We start from the raw sequence: 23,412 nt of genomic DNA, 5'->3' as shown, positions 1-23,412 counted from the left end.
AGCTTCGAACAAGCGGGAGCCGCTTGGCCCCGCGGATCCGGCTGCCCTTTGTGCTCCAGGTGAGAGAGCCAGAAGGGCACGATGGGCGCTCACGTGTTCACGCTGGGGTTCTGGGTGGTTTTAATTGGCAACCAGATCTCCAGAGGACACAGAGGTGTGTGTATCATCCAGTCTTTCCAGCATCTGGAGCCAGGGGGATCCAGATAAATCCTGCATCTCTTGTCACAGATATGTGTATTATCCCATCTTTCCAGCATCTGGAGCCAGGGGAGTTCCAGATAAATCCTGCATCTCTTGTTTTGGGTTTGCTGTGGGGCAAGTCCAGGCAATAAGGCTCTTCCAGGACGTTTGCATGTAATCGAGGAGGATCCCTGCGCTGGCAGAGCTCTGTGTCCCTGGTGGGAACCACTCAGCTGCAGGAAAGCCTCCGGAAAGCTTTCAGGCCGCTTTGTCCCAAGCTTGGGGAATTCTGCCCTTCCCTTGGCGAGCTCTGCTTTGTCGGGTTCTCGAGCTGTGTCTACCAGCGCGATGCTGGATGGCGTGTTGGGCACTGGGCAGAGATCAGCGCCCGCGGCTGCGGGATGGGCTGGGAACACCTTGCTTCTGCTCCCAGCCAACCTTTATTCCCGAGATCTTTTCAGGGCAGTCTACTTTTAGGGTTTTTTGAACCAAAATGGAGTCAAAGAGAGAGCTGCAGGGAAGCATTTCCCCAAGACTCCTCTCACTGTGGAAAGCGAAGGGCAGAGACGGCGGCTCTGGCACGGTGAGCCAGGACACGGGAATGCTGCTGGCCTCCACCTCCCTGATGTCTCGGAACAGTCACAGCTTTGACCGAGTGTTTGAAAGGCAGTTTTAAGGTGCAGAGTCTTTGGTCACTTAAGGGAGACAGAGTGACAGTGAAAGGTTTTTCTTGTCTTGTTTACATTTCATCTTGAAATGCAGCTGTATTTCTGCATCCCAGAAGTGCCCCTATTCCAGCGGTTTGCTCTCTGCCTGGCTCTGTTCAGCTTCAGCAGCTTTGGATGGAGACTCGCCTCGATGTCGAACAGCCTCGATGTCGAACAGCCTCATTTCCTGCGCTCTGCTCAGATCCTGTAGCGTGCAGGGTCACTCCAGGGGAGGAAGATGACTCTCATTGTCAGTTATTTCACCCCAGCTGAGGGTCACCGTGTGTGTTCGGCGCTTCTGAGTTGTTTACAGGTGTTGCTACAACTTATTGTGATCAAATGTCATGGGATCACGGCACAGTTATGCACTACCGTGCGTTGTTGTTTGCAATAGTTCGTTAGATCGTCATCAATTAGGCACAAAGCAATGACAGCTCTTATTATCTCATTAATAATATTCTGCAGAACATCTCATTAGAGATAAAACAACCTAAATCACCGGGTGGTGTTTTCTTTGGTTTGGAACAGTTTGTTTGGGGTTTTTTTTTGTTGCTTTCTTTTTTTTGTCACTTTTGATAAGAGAAATGCTACATGACCGGCAGCCTGAAGATCCCCTTTTGGCTGCACGTGCCAACAAAGATTTGAGGAGCAAATGTGCCTTTGCAGCTTGGAGATAAAGTCTGAATTGGCAGTTTGGTCAACAACCACTCAATGCCAACACATTTGGTCCTCGGAAGCCTTTGATCAGCCTCCTCCGGTCCAGCCGCTCTGCCGGCACACGGCCGCTTCCCTGTGCGTTGGTTGTTTTCTCTGCCATCATTTCGGGTGTCTCGGTGCTGTGTATGGAGCCTGCAGTCACTGCAGTGGACCAGGTGATGGTAGAAGAAGGGGGTTTCATCTCCAGATCCCAGCTGGAGAGTCCAGGTCATGGATACTTTAGGGACTGCCCATCAGCAGAGCTGACTTCCAAGCAGAAGGGTGGGATGGCACCACTGAGGTTGCCTGTGGACTTGCTCTTGCCCACTGCTGTGCCGGATACCGCCTGGCTCTGCCGCTGTGCCGGCTCCGCAGGCTGAATGGTCAACGAGAGCTTCTACCTGTGTCCCCAGCAGTGTCCTGGAGCTCCGCCTGCCTTGGCACGTCCGGCTGGGCAGCGAGGAGAGAGCCGTGGTGTCGCCCCAGGGACTGCCCACGGCATCGGAGACCTCCTCTGCCACGGACGTCTGTCCCTTTTGATGCCTTTTGGGCATCTTTGGAGCTGCGTCAGGCTCTGCTCCCACCCGCTCAGGGTATGCCTGGAGGAGGGCGCAGGGCTGGCCAGCTGCCCCCAGACCCTTTGACACAGCTGTTCCAGATGTTCCAGGGCCTGATGCTGCACAGCCAGCGTAGGTGCTGTGCCTGTTACCTTTCCTAAAGCCCTGAATAAGGCGACGGGTCACACGTTAACCTGTCACCGGTGCTGACCTTGGCACTTCAATATGTTTTGGCTGCATCTTCCCACCCAGGCAGAGTTGAGATTTCTTTGCTGTTTCTAATCCTTTTCAGCCATCATCTGATATGGGTTTTTAAAGCTCTTCGGCTTATGTGTGCTTTCACTGAGCTCCTGTCACCTTCGATCTGAAAGAAGGTGACGAAGGGAAAGGAACAGTTTGTCTTTTTCTAAGCTCGAATGTCTGATTTTCTTTCCTCTGCAGGAGGTGGCCCTGAATCCAGAAAGTCCTGTGGCTGCAAAGAACTTTTCTTTTGGGCTGTCTCCTTTAACACGTAACCTAGGAAAGGATGTTGGCACAGGGCTGTTGGACCCGCTGTGCTCAGAAAGAGAAGTCTCTGCGTGGCAGAGGGTGCAGCCCCTTCAGCGGGGCCGTTTGGCACCGTGCGAGTGCACATGAGATGCAGAGCGTTCTGCCTGTTGACGTGGTCCAAAGCGCAGCTCAGCGGAGGCTCCTTAAGGCTTTTGCAGCCCTCTTGGCGTTGTGTTTGCTGTGGTCTAAGTGAACGAAGGGCTGAGAACATCTTGCCATGGCAATTCAACTGTTCCTGCGGCAATCTCTCTCTCTCATGTTTGATATTACGGCTTAGCAGGGCTTTTGCTGAGCTCTTATTGGGGTTGGGTGGGGTTTCATAGTTACATCGTGGCTGCCCAGACCCTGATATCATGAGGGCTTCTGACTGTAGCAGATGCCTTTTCCTCATCAGCTCTTCTCGATCCTTTGCTTTTCATTATTTTTGGCAATTAAATCTTTCTCCATTCCGTTTCGGTGAGCAAAGCACAAGCTCTGGGCTACCGAGGTCTCCTCTTGCATCACTATCCTTTGTTTGGTGTGTTGTGCATTTCCATCCGTAAGGTGTTTATTTGTTCTTTTTCAATTATATGTACATACATGTGCCTAAAGTACCTTTGTGTTGGCTCTGCACTTGAACATCACCTTTGATGTTTCCCTCTGAATTATTCCGTTCAGGTTTTCTTCTGCTTTTTCACGCTCACCCTGGAGATGATGCCTCTCCCTCTCCTGCATCTGCGTCCATTTACCGCCTCTTCCCAGGGGATAAAAGTGTCAAACCTTAAGCTGAGAAATGCCAGGCAGCAAAGGGTATGACAGCCTCTATTTTCCCCACCTTTTCTCTGTTTAATGCGCTTGTCTCACCCGCTCCGTCAACCCATCAGGTGTGAGGGTCGCTCCCAAGGGACCAGAGTTGCTCTCTCCGAGGGACCGAGCGGATCACGGCCCTCCCGATTCCTCCAAGCCAAGACAGAGCAGGAGCTGCAGCTGTAGCCTGGATACCTAAGCAAAAATAAAAGCATTTCTCTTCTCTCAGGCTGTGCACAAGGCCGGTAACAGCTCAAGGGGTGAGAGACCTCTGCCCCTTGCAGCGATGAGCGGCCACCGCCTCCGTTGCAGCGCAGGGAAACCGAGTTGGGTTTGCTGGCATTGCCCACATCCAGGCTGCTCCTCGTAGCTCTGCCCAGAGTTGCTGGAATAGTACTTTATTCCACATGCAAATTTATTGTTTAACTATTTTCTCCTTAATTAGAATACGAGCAGGAGTTTTATAAAGTCTGGGGATTTGCGAGTGCTGTCACTAGCGAGCTGATGGCTGGTTTTCAGGACAAGAAATTACACAACTGTTAAAGGAACAAGCCTTTGCATGAGGTTGTCCATGTCTCATGTTCTGGTTACTCTCCCAGATACAGAATCACATCCCCTAAAGAATTAGAGTAAGCGCTGAAAAAAAAGGCCTTAATGAAGGAAGTTTTGTTTGGATGGGAGCTATGAGGTTGCTGTTTGGACCATCGCTCATCATCGCTTGGAAGCCTGGATCCCTGCAAGGTCTCCTGATGAAGCGAGTTGTCTTCTCACTTAACGTGCAATAATGAGATGGTTTGCGTTTTATAATCTTATATAATTACTCTCAAAATAACTTCTGATTCATCCTTCCCTTTGAAGCTTATATTTTGCATTCCAATAAGCTCTTCCATGGCAGGAACCCTGTGGTAGCAGCAAATTAATTTTTAAGAAGTTTTCTCCTGTCTAACTGGAACTTTGGCGTAACCGGTGTGAGTGTGAGTGTCTCTGCCTTCCTGTAATCCTTTCCATAGCTGTGTGCGCACGGGAGACGGGGCGGCTTGTCTGGGTTCCTGCGGAGCCCGTGCTGGCAAGAGGAAGCTGCTGGGAGCTGATAGTGTGAGACTCGGTGCCCAAGGACTGAGAAAGCAAGTAAACAGGGTGAGTCTCCTGTTAGCTTCATGCTGGAAAGACGCTGAGTTTGCAGAGCTTCCATTTCAGAGACCGCGTGAGTGTCTCCTCTCAGAGCACTGGCAATGTCGATCTCCCAAGGATTTCCACCCCTCTCTTGGTTCGAGAGGGGAGTTTGCCATCGAGCAAAATTTGTTGAACCGAGAGTGAAAGCGTTCTGTAAAAGCTTTTGGGAAAGTTCTTCCTGATTTCCGGGTGTTTTCCATTCACTTTTCTTGCCCTGTCTTCTGTGGAACTGCTTGCAGCTGACATAGAGTAACAAAACAAGATTTAGGTGGGCTCCACAGCAAAAAGCAGCTGGAACTGCTGCTTGTCTTCACCAAGAGAAGCTCTGTAAAGCATACCGGGTCATGGCAGCGTGCGCAGTATAAAGAGCTCGCAGTGTTTCTCCGGGTATTTCCTACCATTGTGTAGCACTGAACACCTGAGAGTGATTTTTTTACTTACATTTCCAAGCTACAAAGACACCTTGATTCGTTTCTTTCTGAACTGGTCGTGGTACCAAATATTTCTGTGGCTTCTTTTTCCGCTCACGCGTGCTCTAAGGGTGAGCCGCTGCCCTCGGCTGCGCGATGCTCCTGCGCCCTTGAGCAGCCAAGCGCCCGCGGCTCCGAGCAGGGTGTCAGCAGGAGCAGATAGAGCCATAAGTGTGAGCTGGTGCTTGCTCCTGTTGCTTGGGTTGCACAGGAGCGGTTCGGAGGGTCTGAGGATCAGGACCTGTGGACCCCCAGGTGATAGATCTCAGCTGCTCTCGACTCCATCTGTCTGACTTGCAGCTGTGCGGGCGCTGCCCTCCAGCCCATATCACCACCCACAGCATGAGATAACGTCTGAGGGATGGCGGAGGCTCTGCTCAGTTGTCCACAATTGTTTTCCAACCTGGTCCTTCAGCATCTGCTGAGAACCTGATGAAATATTTTCTGCTGCCTAATGACCCACGTCTCTCTCTGATCCTGTTTGAGCAGCAGCTCCTGCTGCAGTGCTTCCCAATGCTCCCGGCTCCTGCGCTGCGAGGTTCCTTGTGAAAGCAAAGTGACTGCAGTTTGGCTTTGGAAGGGACAGCTGCTAATGACTCGTCTAGCTCGGGAATATTTCACCTCCTATCCCTGGAGCTCATAGCTGCCTAGAGAGCACAGACAGTAAATCAAGAAGAGTTGCTGAAGTTTCAGGTGGCAACTGAATGGTGGGGAGTAGGCCTGAAGATGTGGCCATAAAGACAGTAGAGGACCGGCACGCTGGACACCCTCCCAGCAAACAGGAGCAATTACGGAATGGGCTTGAAAGGCTTCGCTCTTGCAGCCACTCTCTCTGCAGACCCCGGTGTCCACTTAGCTGCGGGCTCTGTTGCACAGAGCTGCTCACTGATACGCAAACTAAAGCCGTGCTGGGTGACAGGGATGCTCTGATCCTTATCATTTTCGCTGCGTCCATTCCCACAGCTGTGGCATGCTTCACAGAATCACCAGGTTGGAAAAGACCCATTGGATCATTGAGTCCAACCATTCCTATCACTCCCTAAACCATGTCCCTGAGCACTTCATCCACCCGTTCCTTCATCCACACCTCCAGGGAAAGCGACTCCACCCCCTCCCTGGGCAGCTGTTCCAGTGCCGATGACTCTTACTGTGAAGAATTTTTTTCTGATATCCAACCTGAACCTCCCCTGGTGGAGCTTGAGGCCATTCCCCCTTGTCCTGTCCCCTGTCACCTGGGAGAAGAGCCCAGCTCCCTCCTCTCCACACCCTCCTTTCAGGCAGTTGTAGAGAGCAATAAGGTCTCCCCTCAGCCTCCTCTTCTCAAGGCTCTCTCAGCCGCTCCTCGTCAGACGTTCTCCAGCCCCTCACCAGCTTCGTTGCTCTTCTCTGGACACACTCCAGAGCCTCAACATCCTTCTTGTGCTTTAGGAGGAGATAAGGTGCTGGCTGAGAACCACACGCTGCGGCGTTGCAGCTCACCTCTCGTCCAAGGCAGCATTTCATGGTTTATAAGGCAGCCAATTTCCTTGTCAGAATTCCTGTTGCAAAGTTCTCTGCTTTACTGCTGAGCTGTGTGGTACCTTGCAGGTTTTGTTCCAAATTCTCTTCCGTGCCTTGTGTTTTGGTTTTGGCTGCGGCGGTGCTGTGCTGCTGCGTTGGTTTAACGTATAGGTTCTGTTTCATCCAGTCCCCGCTCCTTCCTTTGTAAAACTTGAAAGCTGAACGGCGTTGCTGAATAAACACGTCCATAACAAGGATTTCATGGAAACCTCTTCTTTTTCCCCTGCTGTTGTCCTGTGCTCCCCTCTGCCTCCGCCCCAGACACCAGAGATTCACCACTTTCTCATGCTCAATTTGCACCCCTCAGCTAATCAGACTTACATTGCTGACGCTTCTCAATTGAGAGAAAATTAGATCAGCGGTTGGTGGGTGCCTCACATGGTCTTTTGCAGCCCCAGAGGTGCCTGTCTTCTCCTCCAGCAATAACGCTCGCAGCAATCCATCATTTGAATGCGTGATCTCTACAAAGCCTTACAGAAATAGAACAATATATTCTCCCAAGCACTGTTGCAATAGAAAAATGTAGCAAAAATGGACAGAGAAACCTGGAAATATCTCCTGATGTGCTGTGGGCAATGGTCAATGGACCCTGGAAAAGCAGTCACACAGCCAGTACAAGCGAGGTTAAGGTCCATGACCACCTCCTCCCTCTGGGCTCGGCCGTCTCCGGTAACCACTCTTCCAGGAGCATTTGTTGTGGCAAGACATTACGTGCTCCAATTTGGTCTCGAATATCTGGGATCTGCTTCTTCAGCTGAAAGAAACGCAGTGGGAAATAAATCGGAGCTCTCCCCGATGCTAGGATTTCCCATTGGCCACTGGAAAACGTAGCAGTCAGAACCTCTCATGGGGAAGATGTCCATTTGTTCTTGGAATGATCCGGCCAGAGGCTTTGCCTGGGTCTGTGCGTGATGATGGAGCGGTGGGACCAAACGTGCTGTGGTGGCAGCACTGCTGATCCCCAACCTCAGCAGAAAGTCCAGTCCGAGTGTCCTCATGCTGAGGATGTGCCAGAGCTTGCGGAAACACATCCATCCTCCCACAGGCGCTGAGGGGCTGCGAGAAGGGCCCCACGAGGTTGGTGGCACAGGTCCTGAGCTCCTCCAGCATGCGCCTGGCCCCCAGCCTAGAGATATTTTCAGCCCCCTTGACCTTCTCCTCGTGGTATTCAAACTTTGTTTAGATCCAACAGGTAGCTGGAATGACTAATAGACACTGGAGAGCCGAGGGAGCGTTCAAACATGTTTTGTTTTCTCTGTGGGGAGTGTGTGGAAGGAAAGCTAAGTTACATCTTCAAGATATTAAATATAACTCTTCACACTAAACTCGGAGCTTTCCATGAATCTCCTTAATGACAGCACAAGCTGCTTTACTGTAATAAAAGCCAATGTTGCCATAATTAGACCAGTATTGTCTTGCAGTTAATAGACTGTTGTAACCATGGCTTTGTCATATTATTAATCGTTTTGTGTTTGGACTTCGCTAATTATCCCGTTTGGTAATTAAGTTTGAGTATTATGAAGTGATCAGGGACAAAAAGCTGAGAGGCGGGTCTGCCGTATTCTCTTAATTAGTTCCCATCCAAGAAGAAACAAACTGGGTAATTGTACTGATGAGCTGGTGTCCAAGTACTGGGCCAGGGAGGAGCTGGAATAACCAAGAAATGAAACACCTGTCGCAAATTTGCTCTTAGTATTACAGTTTTGAACTGTCCCTTTGTCCTGCCCAGGGCCATCTCTTCTCTTGTCTGAAAGGCAGAAGAAAGTAGTCACCTCCTCAGAAGTTTGATAGCTTGAACCATTCTGTGAGCTCTGTGATAAGACTCGATAGCAAGGTTTTTAGATGTTGCAAACGCGATACAAACCAAGAAGCCAAGTCAAAAGAGAAATGAGATCATTTTCTCGTAAGTTTGATAGGTTTCAGCCTGTTTCCTTTGTGCTCTTGGCATCCTCATCGCTTGCTGTTGGCTTCAGGTCTTTTCCGCAGTGAAGTTGTTCTGTCAAAGAACAAGTCACCGCCTGAGTCTTCCACCGAATATTCATGATCATGAAACTTGTTTGTGTTTAAATGTTTGACTATGATCTGGTCTCTCAGCTTGTCTCCGTTGCCTCTGATGTGGGGTTTCCATGCATGGCCCCCCTTGCTGTGCTGGTCTTGCTGCTGCTCCTGGTGGCTCCAGGAGCACAGTGCTGCCCTTCACCACAGGCGAGGGACAGTCCTGGGCCATGCAGTCGCTGCGTCACCCAGCCAGCTTTCCCCTGTCCTCATCCCATCTCTTCCAGAGATACATAACTGCTCCTCAAAGCAAAGCGTTGTTTTTGTAATGAGTCGGTCTAAGCTCTTTGTGCTGTCTCTGAAGACTTGGATTCATTATTTTCTCTTATGGTGAGCTGCAGGGTGGGGAGATCAGCATCTCTGTTGACTCAGTTTTGATGTTTAACACTACCTCCTACTGCAGAGATGGTGATAAATGATCATTTATCATTGGCCTCCCAGGCACTGCTTTGCTTTCTTCTGCTCACTAAGAGAAAGCAGAGCAAAGCCCATGATCCATGGGCCTTCCCGCGGGTGTACTCGTGTCTGTCCTGGAGGAGTGTGACTTTCTGGTTTAGAAAGCTCTTTTTCTCTCTCAGTCACCTGCTCTGGTGGGAAATCTGTGGCACAAGCTGTCAAAAGCTCATTCCTGGCCAAGAGGAACCTTTCCTTAGTTCTTTTGGTATGGAAATGCTTTTAGTGAAGGTCTCTGCTTTCAGCAAAGAACCAGGACTGCTAAACCTCTGCCTCAAAAAGACCTCCGTAAGTGAGGCAGAGCATCCCTGAAGGAGCTGTCTCTGCCCCACTGGGTAAATAACAGTTTGGTGACTTATCCTAAGCCTGTCAGCTCATGCAGGTAAATGTTCATGTTCATGTCTTTCCTGCTGCCTGTTGTCCCTTCCCTCCTTGTTAGTCATGCAAGAGCTTTGTCATCGCTGCTGTGTAGCCCAAAGCAGTTTCCAGCCAAGGGTTCCTCTGGGAAGCAGCTCTTGATCCCAGGGGATAGCGAGACTGGAAAACAGCCGTGTTGATGTGTATTTGCCATCTCCTCCTTTTAAGCTTGATCTTTTTGATTACAAGCTATCATAAAACCCATCTTCCGACATGACAATTCCTCCTGTGGCTCTCGAGGGACCTCAGCAGGGGTGAGGTACAAGCACCGAGTTGGATGAGACCAGGGTGAGGAATGCCTGGAACCGCTCTGTACTCCTGCAGCCCTGCTTGCCGGGCAACACAACACACGACTCACTGCTGTTTTCTTAGAGGAGAATAGACCAGAAACATAGTTCTTGTGAAGTTTTTCCTCAGATGGGCCATTTCTCAGTGATCCACCTCAGTCCCCATCCCTGGAGGTAGTTAAAAGACGGGTAGACGAGGTGCTCAGGGACATGGTTTAATGGCAGGTAGGAATGGTTGGACTTGATGATCCAAGAGGTCTTTTCCAACCTGGAGATTCTATGATTCTCTGCTTCTGAGCGGTCAGGGGCTCCAGCGAGCTGGCTGTGGCGCGGGAACAGTCGGTAGAGCAGAGGCTGAGCTGTTCCAGTGCTGTTCTATCTTAGACAGAGCCGTTCCCGACTGCTGGACACAGGCGCATCCCTCATTACCTTCTGCTCTGGAAGCCTTGAGCAGGCTGAGACAACACAAACAGAGGAGCTCATCTTTCCCCTGGGCTGAGACATCCTTTTGGTCTGTCTGTCATCGCAGAAGTTTTAGGGGAACCAACCTGACCTCCATCCATGCCAGGAATGCCCAACCAACCTCTGGTCCTGGAGCCTTTTCTGTGAGACAAAGAATTATCTCGTTTTTTCCAGTTTCTTTAAGGTTAAAGGACTTCTAGAGCATAACATTTTGAATACTAAATATGTTTTAAAAGTAACTGGTATTTTCAAATTCAAAAGAGAAAGCTCATTAAATCAATTAAGGTCAACTCTGTCCAACTGATATTTAAGCTTAATAAGTCACGAAAAAGTCTTGGCCAATTCAATGTCATCTTCAGACAAACTGATATTCTTCCCAGGCAGATGCTTCAGAAATGTCTGTAAAATCCTGATCCCTTCTACTGGCGTTTTATGTGAGCTGTCAGAGGGAAGAGTGGGAGGTCATGCATGAAAGTATCCGTGAATCCTGTCAAATACGTTATGAATGCCAGCTCAGCAAGGAGCGACGTGAACGAAGATCTTTCTCAGGCTGGCAACAGGTTTTCAGAAGGGATAACCGATTAGTTCTGATGTTTTCCAGTAATGAGCCTGGTGGGATAGCGGTGTCACGCACGCTGTATGACTCCTTGGAACGGGCAGAAGTATCCTCACAGACACTTGTCTGTCACATAAGAGCTCTCAGCCGTGACAGATTCTGCATTGCAAATATTTCCTTTGTAACTGCATCAATATATTTGCAAGAATTCCAAGTCCTTAAGTTTTCTTATTGAACTGTTTGACACTGAGTTTCCTGGGCACAGTCCCAAGACTTAAAGGATAGGAAAGCGATGCCTCTGTGCTCTCTGCTTTGGCAAGAACATATTTAGCCAACTCTCTAAGGGACCTCTGCCGCTGACTTGTACAATCCTATTTATTATTGAATAAGACAGGTCCTATTTATTCACCCCAGCGCTGATCTGTGTTTCCACCTGGGAGCTCCAGCAGAAAATAAATGGTATGTTCTGACCTGTACAGAAAGCTGGTGAAGGAGAGGAGAAGTTGCAAAAACTTCTGGATGGCATTACTTCTCTCCATCTGCGCCTGCTGGCAGCTTCCAGCCTATCCTTTGGAATCAAAGAACCTGTGGGCAGTCAGAAGCTTTGCCTCCGGCTTTTGTGGGATTTGCTAAGCCAGTCCTTTCTTTCTCCTGTGGAGAAAGAGTGCATTTCCTTCGGGATTTCACGAAACGACCGATGGTTTCCCAGGGGTTCAGCTGAGCTGCATTGTCCCAGTGTAGATGTCACATCCTGTGTCTGGTGCTTCCTTAAGAGATTTCACTTATAGGAAGTGATGCAAAAAATCTGAAATATATAGTAGCCATTCTATTCCCAGAGAGCAAAGTCTGGTGATATATACAGATTCCTGAATACTTTGTTCTTACGGTTCATCAGTGGGGGTTGGAGTGGGTTTGGTTTTTGGTTGTTTTCTTCTTTTTCTTTTTAAATCCAGCTGTTTTTCCAAGATAAAAATCTAATCTATCCTCATATTTCATAGATTTTTCTCAGCCTTACACATCAGGTCTTATCACAGCTGCACAAAAATAGACTATATAAGCATATAAATAAACTATATATATAAGCAGAAGGTCTTCTTATGGCTTCTACTCAAGGTAAAGCATATGCCAGCGATCACATTTGATAGTAAGCTATGATGAAGCACCGATATGAGTTTCCCTGTTTATCTTCCAAGAGCTAAACTGACTGCTAAGGGTGGATTTTGTGGGAGATGGTTTTAAATGCAGCTTTTGAGCGAGTCTCACATTTCTTAGAGCTCCTGCAGGGGAGGAGCTTTTTTGCCTTACATCCCTTCAGACAGGATCTAACGAGGTGCTGTCACCTCCCACAGCCAAAACTGGAACTTTCAACTTTTGGCTGTGAATTCTGGTCTTAATCTTTGCCTCCCTTCACTTTGGTTTATGAGAGCCTCGTTATTCTCCCAGGGGTTCATTTCAGCTGGGACTGGTTGGTTCAGAAACACAACCCCCTGACGGCAAATTGAGTTCCTACTGCTTCATACCTCAACATTTATGGTGCAATGTTTATAAACAGAAGTGAGAGGAAAGAGTGGGATTCTTTGTGATTCTGAACCGTTGCAATTCTGGCTTGGGTAGGAACTTGGGAATTAATACGCTGGGAGAAAGAAACTAAAATTAGCCAACATTTTTCTCTTTTGAAAGCGCTGTGACTCATTACACAGCCGAGATCATATTTATATCAGTGTGTATCTTCTTTTTCTCCGATTCTTCAGCCTTAGGTATGGAACCCCTTTCGTCTCCAGGTTTTGAAAGATTGAAATGATGACATCCATAGTGTATGAGGTAAAAGTGACTCAGAGAGTAAGAGAACATACGCAGCATCTGTGCTATTCAGAGTAAGGAGGAACGCGTAGCACTTTCTCTGCAGCCTCCTTCTATGTTTGGTTTCACCGCATCAGCAGCTTGTGAGTGGGTTTTGTTGGCTGCTTTTTTTTTGTATTGTTTTTTGTTTTTTATTCGCTGTGGGCACATCTGGACGAGATGCGAGCGTTGATTGTACTACAGCAATCTGCTCCCAAGATGATGGTAGAGATATTTTTTTTTTAATACAGTGTCTGAGCACCTGTGGTATGAGGCAAAAAGGCAGTTTCTGCGCTGGAGCATGTTTCTGTCATTCAATTCCGTAATTTGCCTTGGTTTCAGGCTCCGCAGTTTGCCAGTGCCACAAAATAATAAAGCAAGGATGAAATTTTATAGGCAATCTAAGCCTCACGGTATGAAATTCGTAGCTCTGGCATCTGGAGAGGCCCATTTCTCCCCAGTCGTGTCGAGGTTAGGAAGCTGTCCCAAATCCATCAGCGGATGTTCGGTTGGGTTTGGTTCTATCTTGCAGAACCTGCAAAGAGCTCTCCTCCAGTCACAATACAAGTAATATTTTACCATTTCTTCCCTTTACGTATGGTTTTCTCACTCTCTTTCCCTTCTTCCCTTTTCTCCTTTCCCATTTCTCCCTGTTTCTGTGCCTTCTCTCCCCTGTAGAGCTCTCCGTCAGCCTCCTTGCTGTGATAGTTATTGCGTGTGGACTGGCCCTGGTGGCAGTTTTTCTCTTTCTCTTTTGGAAGCTGTGTTGGGTTCCCTGGAGGAACAAGGCTGTTTCTTCTCACCTGGCCGTCCCCCAGAGTGAGGCAGACTGCGGTAAGGACACCATGGCAGACAAGCGCAAGGACACGGGTGCCCTCAGCTTCCTGGAGGCAGCGGTGAAGATCAGCCACACATCACCAGACATCCCGGCGGAGGTCCAGATGTCCATGAAAGACCACATCATGAGGCGCACACGAATCCAGAGGCAAACGACGGAGCCTGCGTCTTCCACGAGGTGAGCGGAATGAGGCATACCGCGGGGATGCTGTGCCTTGGGGTGGCGGGCAGAGTGGGAGAAGCTGTTAGTGGAGCCTTAGTCTCAGATACCTTCAAGATAAAGAGAGTTCTTCCACCTACCTGCTGGATTACTTCCCAAAGACCGGCCGTTGACCAATTAAGGTGATCAGCCTGGCTTCCCGTGGGCCCTTTAAAAACCATCAAGGACCGGAGCCCTGCTACTGTGGCTTGACCTCATTGTGTCAAGCCATCAGTGTGCCCCGGCCACTTTCATTTTGTTCCAACATGAGAAGCAGGCCAAAGTATCCGTGATGGTATGCTGTCAGGCAGAATCAGACCTTTTTGCTCCCTCTCGTCGTCGTGGCTCCTAGCAGAATCAATTAGACAGGCAGAATTGACGTGCTGCTCGATGCACACGCTCAGAACCAGCTGCGCTCAGTGCTGAGCTCTGTGAGCGTTGAGACGCCAACGGCACGCTCGGTAAATCCGGGTAAGGCTGTACAGACCTTGGGATACCTTTTCTCCTCTACTGAGAAATACGGTACCTCTTCCTCGACACAGAAGGCTGTGAAATTAGGACAGGAAAGGGTGATCGTGGGGTCCTGGCTGTGCCCCAGCACTTCTGCCTGCTTTGTTGGCCATCCCCACGATGTGTGCGAGAGCGCGACTGCCAAAACAGACATTGCTCGGAAACTGGCTGCGTGTTGCAGAATTCATGAGGCACCGATCACGGCGTTGTGTTGGAAGACGGGGTTAAAATCAACCCGATGCTGCCTGCAATTGTGCCACAGGCTCTTTCGTTTAACCGCACTGCTGTTATACACGCACTCATCCTGCTTTTATCACACCTTTCCAGCGGAGGAGGAAACTAAAGCTTGGCCAGACTGAATCGGGACAAACACGGTGGGACTTGGTTGTATGCGGGAAGGTTTCACACCCACTTTCTCAAGCAGAAGAGCCCAGCGTGAGGTCCAGGCTGGCAGCCAGGGCTGGGGCTGCTGGGGAACAGCCTCGCAGGCTGCGATCTCTGACTCACGGCTCAGCTCAGCCCAGGCCAAAACGCCTTTGAGGAATCCGCCAAGGAGAAGTGAGGTCTCTGAGCACTGCGTGCCACTGAAAGCTGATGCTCTGGCCGTACAAGTTCTTAGTGTGGTTAAATAACTCCATACGCTGCTTTTGTAAACACCAGATAATCTGAAATAATGCCCTGAGTCCACAGAAATCTTTCATGCTTTGCTTAGATAAGGCTTTGCTTACACGCAGATTCCCTCGTGCTGACGGGGAGCTCAAGGCAAGAGACAGCGTCCAGATGATTCCTCCCTGTCCAGAATTACCTATCGGCTTTTGATGAGAGCCTGCAGGAGAATTTATAAGCAGCAATACCCAGAACAGAGCCTGATGTTCTGAGCCAGGCATGGTTCTCTTGCTTTAGAAGTTTTTTTTGCCTGAGGGAAGCTTAGTGCCAATGTGTTGGAACTGTAAGGACTAAGGGTGGGAAAGAGTCTCCCTGCTGGAGCGTCTGTGGCTTGGTTAAGGAGCTGTTTGCTCTCGTATAATGAGCTGCGGGCTCTTAGTTGTGTAAGAGGTGAGGAAATGTAGCTTGCAGCAAATACTCTGAAAGTTAGGAAATTTGCTGCGTTGGTTCCTTTGACCACTGGAGTTGTTCCCTTCAGTGGTCATGACCATAACGTAGATGGTTTCTGTACAGAGGTCAGGAGCACCTATTGCACCCATTCTTATGCTTTCCTAGTGTTAGTAGTCCAGGAAGAAAAAGTAGACAAATATCCCTGGAAAAGCATGTTGTTGTGTCTTCCTCCCACAGGCACATCTCCTTCAAAAGGCACCTTCCTCGGCAAATGCACGTATCCAGCATGGACTACGGTATGGACCCACCGGCTGTGGCTGAGCAGCCAACCAGCATCGGTCGCATTAAGCCCGAACTCTATAAGCAAAAATCTGTTGACTCTGAGGACCCCAAAAAAGAGGCAGAAAAGACTTGTGGGAAAATTAACTTCACCCTCAAGTACGACTACGAGAACGAGACACTGACCGTCCGAATTCTCAGGGCTTTTGACTTGCCAGCCAAAGACTTCTGCGGCAGCTCAGATCCCTATGTGAAGATCTACCTCCTGCCTGACAGAAAGCGCAAGTTCCAGACGCGAGTCCACAGGAAGACTCTGAATCCCACCTTTGATGAGTCCTTCCACTTCCCTGTGCCCCATGAGGAGCTGGCAAGCAGGAAGCTCCACCTGAGCGTCTTTGACTTCGACAGGTTCTCCAGGCATGACATGATAGGAGAAGTGATCTTGGAGAACCTGTTTGAGGCCTCAGACCTTTCCCGGGAGACTTCCATCTGGAAGGACATTCAGTACGCAACGACGGTGAGTATCTGCTGTGGAGAGTTGTCCCTGGAAGCGTTTGCAGCACGGTGCCGTGGTGTGATGGGTGGTACCTGTGTGTAGAGAAGGAAGGTACTGAGTGCATGGCGAGTGGCTCCAGGGCAGGGCAGGCTGGGATTCTCTTTTTGGCTTTAAAGGGCTAAATCCTGCCCAGCTGCCGGCTGGTGGGTTTGTGATCTCGTACCATCAGCCCTGAAGACCTACAGCCGTTGCACACGGGGTGGCCAGGCTATTGCACTCAGAAAGTATGTGCGTAGCTCTGTGTCCTGTAGCTGGGACCTGGCGCAGGAGCTCAGTTCCCGGGGCACAGAGGGGGATGCCGTGTGCATGAGGCGTGTTGGCCGTAGGAGGTAGATCTCAGGCTAGTACCAGCCCTGGTGGGGCGCAGAGAGTGACCATCGTGCTTCTATGGCATACAGCTTTTGCCGTGCCTGTCTAAGGGCGTTGAGATCAATCCGATGCCTGTCGGGTACGCTGGGGCATTGCTGGGAGCGTGTCGAGAGCTGCCGTTGGAGCATCTCGCCCGTGAGTGAGGTGGGAGGGATCAACCACAAAAGTCAACGGTATTAGTTAGCAGGGTGATACAGCTCTTGGCTTTCAATCCACGAATAGCCAAGTCTGCTGTGTTTAATGGACAGTAATGAAAGGTAAAATGCTGGCATCAGGCACATCGTTTGCCTACCAAAGGGCTGCTAGGAGAGGAACGAGGTGCATCACACCTGTGATGCCTCTTGGAGGCATCTACCCTTCTGCCAGCTTCAGAGCCATCACCATGTCCAAGACACGTTGTGTACCAGACTTGCAGAGCTCCCAGAGAAACATCGAGTGCCGCATTTGGCTCCATCCCCTCGTCCTCTCTGTGCCATTCTTTGGGAATAAGCCAATATTGGTACATCTCAGCCAGTTGTAACACACCCAAGGACATCTCTGTTTAATCAAAAATGAGAAGGATATATACAGTTTTCATAATACCCATGGAAAGCTCTGGGCGACTAATAATACATTAGATCAATCGTGTGGGTGAGGAGATAGGAATGCACTTAAGCAATGATATGAGCTATTCAAATAACTAGCACTCAGCTACTTAATTAATGATTGTACAGCTTGCAGATCAGTGAAACATTTTTGGTTTCAAGCCTGCAGAGGTTATTGATTCAAAGCTTCCATTATTTCCTTGGAGGTATTGATAGGAATTTTGGAAATGTCCCAACGTCTATAATCTGCAAGAAAATAATGTGCACACAGGACACGTTTTACTCTCCTGTATTTATGGATGCAAAGAAAAATCTCTTGACCTAATACAATGAGGTCAAAGAACAATTTATGTTAGTTTTATACCATGAACATGTCCTCTCAGATCTAGGAGAGGAATAGAAGATGAGATGATGCCCAGAAGGTGCTCCTGTGACCTCGTATAGGTTTGCTCTCTTGTAATATCAGCATCCAAGGTTTTCTGCCTACATCCCTCCCAAACTAACACAGAGCACAGAACATATGAAAGAATAGACCCAGCCCAGGGTGTCACCTGGATGCCGATGGCTGTTGCACTGTGCCACAGAGATGGTGTCCAGCGCAGCCAGGTGCTCATTTCTTTGGAAATAGAACAACCACTTCTAGAAACAATATCCGAATATTTATTTTAAATGCTTTTCTATTGTTTGTAAAGTCTGTAGCTACGACTGGTAGATGCGGTGTGTGACTGGAGCTGAAGTCACTTAAGCAAAAAGGGACAACCCCAGTCCTGGAGCTTAGTTTTGATGTGGTGGAAGAGTTTGCAGCAAGTTCCATCCACTCAGGAGGTGCCTCCTCAGCACAGAGTTATTTATTCAGGTTCTTGGCGTGTAAAGCAATCCGTCTTAAAAGAGGAAGAATACCTCTGAGTGCTCAATGCTGGTGTCCGTCGCTGCTCTTCCTCCAGGGCAGCCACCCAAGTCGGGGGCACCCGTGATAGCCAAGCTGAAAGGCAGGAAAGAGTGAGAAGCTGTAGGGGCTCTAAAAGCTCTTTTGAGTGTGATGAAAATGGTTCTGGTACCTTAATGAGGTACCTTTAGTAGTACTTTGTGAGGCAACAACTTTAGGTCCCAGTAGACACATCGAGGAGTCCCAACTCAGTCAGTGTTTCTGTGTTTGGCAGCGAGGCCGCGACTCGAGAGCGTTTGGTCGCATTGGAAGCGAAGGTGTTCAGGGTGCTGAGCATTCATTAAGGCAAGGAAGAGATCAGAGAGGGTAAGAGTATTAAACTCTTATTTACCTGCAAATAGCACCTTTTGAGGCAACGTTTGTTGAGATGTTGACTCATCTCGTCGTACATCGCTCTGTCCAGAAAACATCCGGCTGCCGCTGCTTCTGTTGTATACTCTATGCCTGAGAAATTTTTCAATTCATTTGCTAGTCAAGTGTAGTCTTGTCAAGAATCAAGACTTTTCTATCATGTTCATTAGTATTCTGCACATCTAAGTGGAATAAATAACTAATCTTTGCCTTACCGGAGAAGGACAAGGAAATCATTTGGCAAAAATCTCATCCATCAACAAGATCTATTCTCCTAACACTTAACAAAGCTTTAAGTGCCTAATGCATTTACTTGTCTTTTTAGTTCCATCGCTCTACTACTAGCAGCTAAAATTTCTTTTCAGCAGATCATTATGTCACATTGAAATGAATCAAACACTCTGTTTCCAAAAATAAATGAGTTTTTTTGCTCTACAGATGTGGGATCTGTATGTATAAAATAAGATTTTTTTTTTTTTTTTTAAATTCATTTATGGAAATCTTTCTGCTGACTTCAGCTTTCTAGTTCAAATACCGCTTTTGGTTTGGTTGTTTTTCTTTCCTGAGTTCCCATGAGCAAGGCAGTGAGGGAATGGCGGTCTTAAGAGGCATAGTAGGTAAAGAGGTGCTGAGAACTGTGCGTAAAAGTTGTTTTACAGGGCACTAATGAATAAATTGTACTTGCCTCTATGCAATCTAGAAACTACCAAACGTTTCCGAGTGCCACCTGCTGGATAATTCACTATTTATATACATCAATATACGTTCCTCATACTGCATTTGTCAGCTCTTTGAAGGCATCTCCAAGGGGCTGGTGTCCGATAGTGAGCAGCTCACAACCTAAAAGCTCAATTGGTGCTCAATGGAGCCCTTGCTGGTTCTCTTCTGTGTTAAAGCAATCACCCCCAGCCTCTAACTATCGGGTAATTCACCCTCAACTCCAGGGAAAATCGTCCTGTTACTCTGAGCCATCACCACTCTCTGCCAAAATATTAGGCACCAACAGAGCCTCTATTACCGAGCCGCTGGCAGTGGATGCTCTGGGCAGGACCTCATCACATTCGTTGCGGTGAACAAGCAGAGTCACGGCTCTGCTGGGTGATACGGGCTCACCTTTCAGTGCTCTCACTCTGGGCGCTTCTCCGTTGGAGGAAATAGATGTTAGTGTCACACACGTGGCATGGGAAGATGCGTACTGTAGAATCATAGAATAGTTTGGGTTGGAAGGGACCTTAAAGATCATCCAGTTCCAACCCCTCTGCCATGGGCAGGGACACCTCCCACTGGATCAGGGGCTGCCCAAGGCCCATCCAACCTGGCCTTGAACACCTCCAGGGATGGGGCAGCCACAGCTTCCCTGGGCAACCTGGGCCAGTGTCTCACTGCTCTCACAGTGAAGAAATTCGTCCTTATGTCCAGTCTAAATCTGCCCCTCTCCAGTTTGTACCCATTCCCCCTCGTCCTGTCCCCACAGCCTTTATGAACAGCCCCTCTCCAGCTTTCCTGTATCCCCTTCAGGTACTGGAAGGTCGCTATAAGATCTCCTCAGAGCCTTCTCTTCTCCAGGCTGAACAACCCCAACTCTCTCAGCCTGTCCTCGTAGGGAAGATGCTCCAGCCCTCCAATCGTCTTTGCCCTCTGGACCCATTCCAACAGCTCCACCTCCTTCTTACATTGAGGATTCCAGAACTGGACACAGAATTCCAGATGAGGTCTCACAAGAGAGGAACAGAGGGGCAGAATCCCCTCCCTCCCTGCTGACCACACTGCTTCGGATGCAGCCCAGGACACAGTTGGTTTCTGGGCTGCGAGCACACATTGCTGGCTCATGTTGAGCTTCTCACCCTCCAGTACCCCAAGTCCTTCTCTGCAGTGCTGCTCTCAATCACATCATCCCCCATCGTGTACTGAAAATGGGGATTGCCCCAACCCAGGAGCAGGACCTTACATTTGGCCTTGTTGAACCTCATGAGGTTCTCACAGCCTCACTGTACCACCAAACTAAAGTTGATACCAATGTAATTTTCGTAACAGTCTTCTTTTGGTGTTGGCTTTCACTTCTGCATAGGCAATGGAGCAGAAAAAGAGGAGCATGTTAGCTGTCGTGTTGCAATATGAAGCACATATTGAGGCAATGGAAGATTAGCCTTAATGATGACTTGTGGCTGTAGCATTCCCTGTATTCATATTTGGCCAAATAATGTTTGGATACAGTGGAAAATATGTGCAGCACCACTGGGTAAAGCAGTGTCATTCACCTGAAAACAGCAGAAGGGTGAAAAGCCTGTGCCGGCGGGAGAGCCGCGGGAGTGCCGTGCGAGTGGCGTGGTGAAGGGGGGAGGCAGCTCGGCTGGTCCTTGCACATTTCCAACGCAATGTGTTCTCTGTTTCCTTAAAGGAAAGCGTGGACCTGGGAGAGATCATGTTTTCCCTTTGTTATTTGCCAACTGCAGGTCGCCTCACCTTAACAGTCATTAAATGCCGGAATCTCAAAGCTATGGATATCACTGGTTACTCAGGTAGGTGCCTACTGGCTGAGAAGGACACTCCCCTCCTCTTCCTCCTCGCCCAGGGCAGCCTCAGTGGTCAGAGGTCTCTTATATCAAGGCTGTAGCGTCACTGAAACACCTAACGAAGCTTTTTCCATCTTTCAAGTAGACAATTTTAAAAGTAGAATTGTCTTTTAAACCCATTCCCGAGGGCGTGAACCCAGGGAGGGTGATTATAGACCGGAATATACTATTCAAGTAGCCTGTCAGTGTTTTCCCATCCCCACGGAAGGGTTTGCAGAGTCAGAGCTCTGATGCTTCTCCGGGGTTGGACACTTCAGGTCTGTCGCAGATGCCGATTCCAGCAGATTTCTGTGAGTAGGGAGTTTTCCATCAGAGAATTGAATCCATCATTTCACCCCAAAAGGATCCTGGGCCGCATGGGTAAATCCCAGGTGAGAGTGTATCCCTCTGTACAGCACCAGGACTCAAACATTAGGAGCAAAGTCACCCGAACGCTGTATGCGTCCAGAGTTCCGAAGACTTAGCTTGGAAATTAAGCGTCCATAAATTCTGGATTTCAACACAAAGGAGTTTCTTTCTCAGAGCTCAGCATCACAGTATTCGGGTTTCATTGATGACTTGTATAAAAGGCAGTAACAATACAGTAAAAAAAATCTTTGCAGAAAATATTCCTGCTCAGTTGGAGCTTGATGCCATATGAAATGTTTGAGAATTGAGACTTCAGGGGATGCCAGCTCAGCGTTTCTGCAATAATACACTGCACGTTTACTGTTACTTGAAAATTCATTGCAATCGCCTGGGCAGCCGTTAGAGCAGACGGGAGCTGTTTGTAACTTGAGCACATTCTGCCGTGATCAGCCAGTGGAAAGAAGGCGAAGCAGAGCTATCCTAATACCTTTTCTTTCGGCTGCTCTCTGGCATTGGGAAAATGGATTTTAAAATTCCCCTATTCACTGTAACTCTGCCACAGAATGTCAGCAATTGGATGGTTTTGGTAGCAGTGCAGAAAAAAAATGCCCTTAAATACCCCTTTCTGCCTGTTTGGGGTCTCAAAATGCTGTGTTACATTTAAAAGTGCCCATAAAATAACCTTTTCTGCCTGTTCGGGGTCTCAAAATGCTGTGTTACATGAAAAAATGCCCATAAAATACCCCTTTCTGCCTGTTTGGGGTCTCAAAATGCTGTGTTACGTAAAAAAATGCCCTTAAAATACCCCTTTCTGCCTGTTTGGGGTCTCAAAATGCTGCGTTACGTAAAAAAATGCCCATAAAATACCCCTTTCTGCCTGTTTGGGGTCTCAAAATGCTGCGTTACGTAAAAAAATGCCCTTAAAATACCCCTTTCTGCCTGTTTGGGGTCTCAAAATGCTGCGTTACGTAAAAAAATGCCCATAAAATACCCCTTTCTGCCTGTTTGGGGTCTCAAAATGCTGTGTTACATAAAAAAAAGCTCATAAAATAACCCTTTCTGCCTGTTTGGGGGCTCAAAATGCTGTGTTACATAAAAAAAATTTGAAGGGTGCCTTTGGCCCATGAGAGCCCACAGCCCATCTTTTGACAGTGTTGTTTCTGTGTTGTGATGGCAACAAAATAAACCTCCGTCCTTTTCCTATCTCTTCTTCTCCAGATCCGTATGTCAAAGTGTCTTTGCTCTGTGATGGGCGAAGACTGAAAAAGAAGAAAACCACCATAAAGAAAAACACACTTAATCCCACCTACAATGAAGCAATAATCTTTGACATTCCCCCGGAGAACATGGATCAAGTCAGCCTGCTTATCTCTGTCATGGATTATGATCGGTAGGTGGGAGGCTCTGGAAAGCAGGAGGGGAAAACATCCTGTTTGGTGCAGGTTTTCCTGCTCAGTAGCCGTTTCCGTCGGTCTCACGGTGTGTACGCCCAGCTCTGCAGCAGCAATTTGCCTCCAGGGATTTACTGTTAAAATGTCATTTATATTTCATAGAATCATAGAGTAATTTGGGTTGGAAGGGACCTTAAAGATCACCCAGTTCCAACTCCCTGCCATGGGCAGGGACATCCCACTAAATCAGGTTGCCCAAAGCCCATCCAACCTTTATTTATGGGTTTGGGAAATCATGAGCTGGAGCAGTAAGTGTGTTAAAGCTTGTCCTTTGCTTTATGGCATTACCTTGAGCCGGTACTGTGCACCCTTCGCTGTTTGCTTGTCCTGCAAGCCGCGATCCTGCTGTGGAAAACAAATGGGTTATTGTATAAATTACCCGTTAATGAACCGTACTTACTCTCGTTGTTCACCACTACTTCACACGTTCTTCTGGATTCCGTATCCAGACCGAACTACACTTCCAATCATTTTAAAGTTGCTGGAATTCTTTCTGGCGATGGCAGGGCTGGGGTTGCACGTGCACAACGGCAGACAAGCTCCGACAGTCGTCGTGCTGATACCACAGCCCACGGTCAGTAGCGCCGTGGCACTTGGTAACATCAG

General features: G+C 48.5%; 1 protein-coding gene across 1 annotated transcript in view; it reads left to right on the top strand.

Moving 5' to 3' along the window:
• SYT6 (synaptotagmin 6) overlaps positions 1-23,412 on the top strand; it is a 42,694-nt gene that overhangs the window by 10,144 nt on the left and 9,138 nt on the right. Inside the window, exons 3-6 of the mRNA XM_009569769.2 lie at positions 13,426-13,762; positions 15,587-16,145; positions 20,833-20,953; positions 22,574-22,745. Coding sequence (XP_009568064.1) covers positions 13,426-13,762; positions 15,587-16,145; positions 20,833-20,953; positions 22,574-22,745 — 1,189 coding nt within the window. The remainder of the gene's footprint in view (positions 1-13,425; positions 13,763-15,586; positions 16,146-20,832; positions 20,954-22,573; positions 22,746-23,412) is intronic.

This window comes from Cuculus canorus, chromosome 24 (genome assembly GCF_017976375.1).
Source record: "Cuculus canorus isolate bCucCan1 chromosome 24, bCucCan1.pri, whole genome shotgun sequence".
NCBI lineage: Eukaryota > Metazoa > Chordata > Aves > Cuculiformes > Cuculidae > Cuculus > Cuculus canorus.
This window is presented reverse-complemented; position numbering and strand designations above follow the sequence as displayed.